The sequence below is a fragment of the Elephantulus edwardii genome, unplaced genomic scaffold (genome assembly GCF_000299155.1).
Source record: "Elephantulus edwardii isolate Elephantulus edwardi_28Jun2011 unplaced genomic scaffold, EleEdw1.0 scaffold00217, whole genome shotgun sequence".
In the NCBI taxonomy this organism is placed as follows: domain Eukaryota; kingdom Metazoa; phylum Chordata; class Mammalia; order Macroscelidea; family Macroscelididae; genus Elephantulus; species Elephantulus edwardii.
The window spans coordinates 3,146,645-3,149,233 of record NW_006399967.1 but is presented as its reverse complement, the minus strand read 5'-3'; the positions used below and the strand labels follow the sequence as shown (position 1 = coordinate 3,149,233).

General features: G+C 61.6%; 1 protein-coding gene across 1 annotated transcript; it reads right to left on the bottom strand.

The window, feature by feature from the left end:
* Window positions 1–420: 420 nt before the first annotated feature.
* LOC102851216 (cytochrome b-c1 complex subunit 10-like) lies at window positions 421–1,872 on the bottom strand. The gene is made up of 2 exons (XM_006897935.1): window positions 1,823–1,872; window positions 421–541 (listed from the first exon to the last, which is right to left on the bottom strand). The coding sequence occupies exons 1-2, from the start codon at window positions 1,870–1,872 to the stop codon at window positions 421–423; spliced, it is 171 nt and encodes a 56-aa protein (XP_006897997.1).
* Window positions 1,873–2,589: the final 717 nt, after the last annotated feature.

Here is a 2,589-nt window from a genome sequence, read left to right as displayed (position 1 = left end):
GCCTGCGTCGTGAGCTGCACAGGAAACGCTGTGCACAGAGAAGCAGACAGATGGGCTTGTGTTCTGCTGCGTACATTACCCTCAAAACCAAGGCGAGCTCCAGCTGCAGGGCTCTCATGGCAGCCCAGCTTTTCCCAGCAGCCCTCCATCTGGCCCAGTGCTGGGGCTCAGATGGGAAACAGGGTTAGGCGTGGTCAGTGCTACTCCCTGCCTCACTGACCAAGGCAGATGGGCAGCAGCTCGGGGGTAATGGGACTGGGAGGTGCCTGCACAGTGTACCCCAGGATCCAGTCTCTTGTAGATCCTCCAACCCTCAGCTCTGGAAACCTCCACCTCCACTACTGGGAAGGCCCACGGCTGCTGGACTAGCAGCGCGTGGCCGAGGAAACTCACCACAGGAGATGGCCGAGGGCAGCTCTATCAATCGTCCTTCTTGAACTTGCCATTGATGTAGGGCACCCAATCCAGGATCAGCCTCCAGTCAGTGGCCCACACCAGCCCCACGGAGCCCACGGCGCCCCACATGCCCACCGTGGGTAGCCTGCAAGAGAAAGCTGCCCTCAGTGCCAGTCTCCCTCCGGGGGCCTGCCCCCATGGGGGACACAGCTGCTCCCCACATCTACAGCTGGGCACAAAGCTGGCAGCACTGGAGCTGGGAATAGGGGTGTGTCCCACCTACACCATCAGCTCGCCGGGCACCAAGGCCAGGCTCTCTGACCCCCAAGCTGCTTATGGGTTACCACTGCTCCTACAACTGCGGGAGGCCCAGGGGATGGGGTGTTTGGAATGGAGTCTCAGCCAGCACCCTGGACACCATCCTTGGGACCCTGGGGGCTTAGGATGACATGGGCAACTCCTGAGTCTCACTGTGCACATTTTCAAAATAGCCTGACAGTGGCTGCTTCTTCCACTTCACCAAGGAAAGCACCAAGCCTGGGGGTGAGTAACCCACGGGGTCCCTAGCTCTGGGCTGGGACTCTGGGCTCCTCGGCACCTTGGAGGGCGTGGGACGCTGTTCTCTGGGAGGAGGGTGGACAGAGCTGCACCACTCTCGGAAAGTTTCTGTCCCCCTTAGCCACCTCCCCTCTGTCTGACCCAAAGATCTCAGGGCTGGCCCTGGCGACTCCCCTAGCTAGGCGCAGGGACTCAACTTTTGTCATTGCTAGGTCCCTAGACACAACACAGAAGGCGCTGGGGAGCGAGCACCGGAAGAAAGGGCTGCCAGGCGGGGATGGGTGGTTGGAGCCTGGGAGCACCCAGCCGTCAGGGGAAGGCAAGCAGGGGACCCGGTCAGCTGTCAAACGCCACCACCGGGGCTCAGCTGTTCTGAGATCTGTTCCTTGCTTTTCTGTCCCCATGAAGGCAGCCGCCCTGCACTAACATCACGAGACCCACTGCCGAAAGCACCCCAGTCCCGGCTGCCACGCGGGGCTGTCCCAGGCCTGCCTCTCTGTAGCGCCACATGGCAGTCACCTCAATGCCCCGCCATCGTGGGATCAGCTGCACATCTCACGGTCCTTGTTAGAAATCATTAAAAACAGGCGGGATCCAGAAAAAGCAGGTCTGGCTCTGAGGCCCAAACACCTGGGTGGAGGGTGGGTTCCGGGCTCGGACACGCGGGCCGTCCGCGACGACCCCCAGGGAGGGAAAGGAGAGCCGGGCTCGGCGCCACTCCCGCTGTCTCCCCTTCCGGACGCCATTGTCCAGGTCGGGGGGTGTGGGGGAGCGGCAGGTCGCCACTAACGGGGGACAGAGCGGCAGCGGCCGCGAGGGCAGCGGGGACGGACACGGGCAGGCGTGGGCTCGAAGGGCCGTCTCTTACCAGTACTTGGCCAGCTCCCGGTAACGAGGGCCTAGGAACCTGGTCAGCATCATGACGCCGGCAGCACGCTCAGGGTCACCCTGTCACTACGACCTGGACGCAGTACGCAAGCGCAGGAGCGGGGCGCAGGCGCACAGGCACGAGTATGGCCGCCCAGAGGACGAAGCCGGAGCCACTTCGTAGGCGGACCCGGAAGCTCCCCGCCGCCACTTCCGGGCAGGATCGGAAGGCGCTGTGGGCGTGGGCGGGACTTCCGGGTCCTATGCGCTATAGACTCCGGCTGGTTCTGGCCTCGGGGGACCCGAGTGGGTCCGCGAAGCGCTCTTCTCTAATGCAGACATTGGGGCGCCGGCTTTGTTACCTACGGCAGACGTTATTATGCTCAGTTTACGACTGAGACAACGGAGAGCCAGAGTGGAAGGAGCCTGCTGGGATCCGCTGAGAAAGGGTTGGGACTTGAACCCACTTTACCGAGTATAGGCAGCGGATCAGAACCTAGTCCTGTCCTGCGCCGTCCTCACACTTCTTGACACAGAAGAGACCATTGCAGCTGTCTCTGCCAATGCACCCGGTTGAGGGTCTTCCTCTCCTTTGCCGACCCTCCACCCTTCCCAACATCATGTCCCTCTCCAAGGAATAGCCCCTCCTAGCAATATGTCCAAAGTTGTGAGGCAAAACCTCAGCACTTTGTCGCCAAAGCACTCCGGATGCACTCTTTCCAAGACGAATTTGACTGTCCATGTTCGATGCTCTTGTCTACCACCACA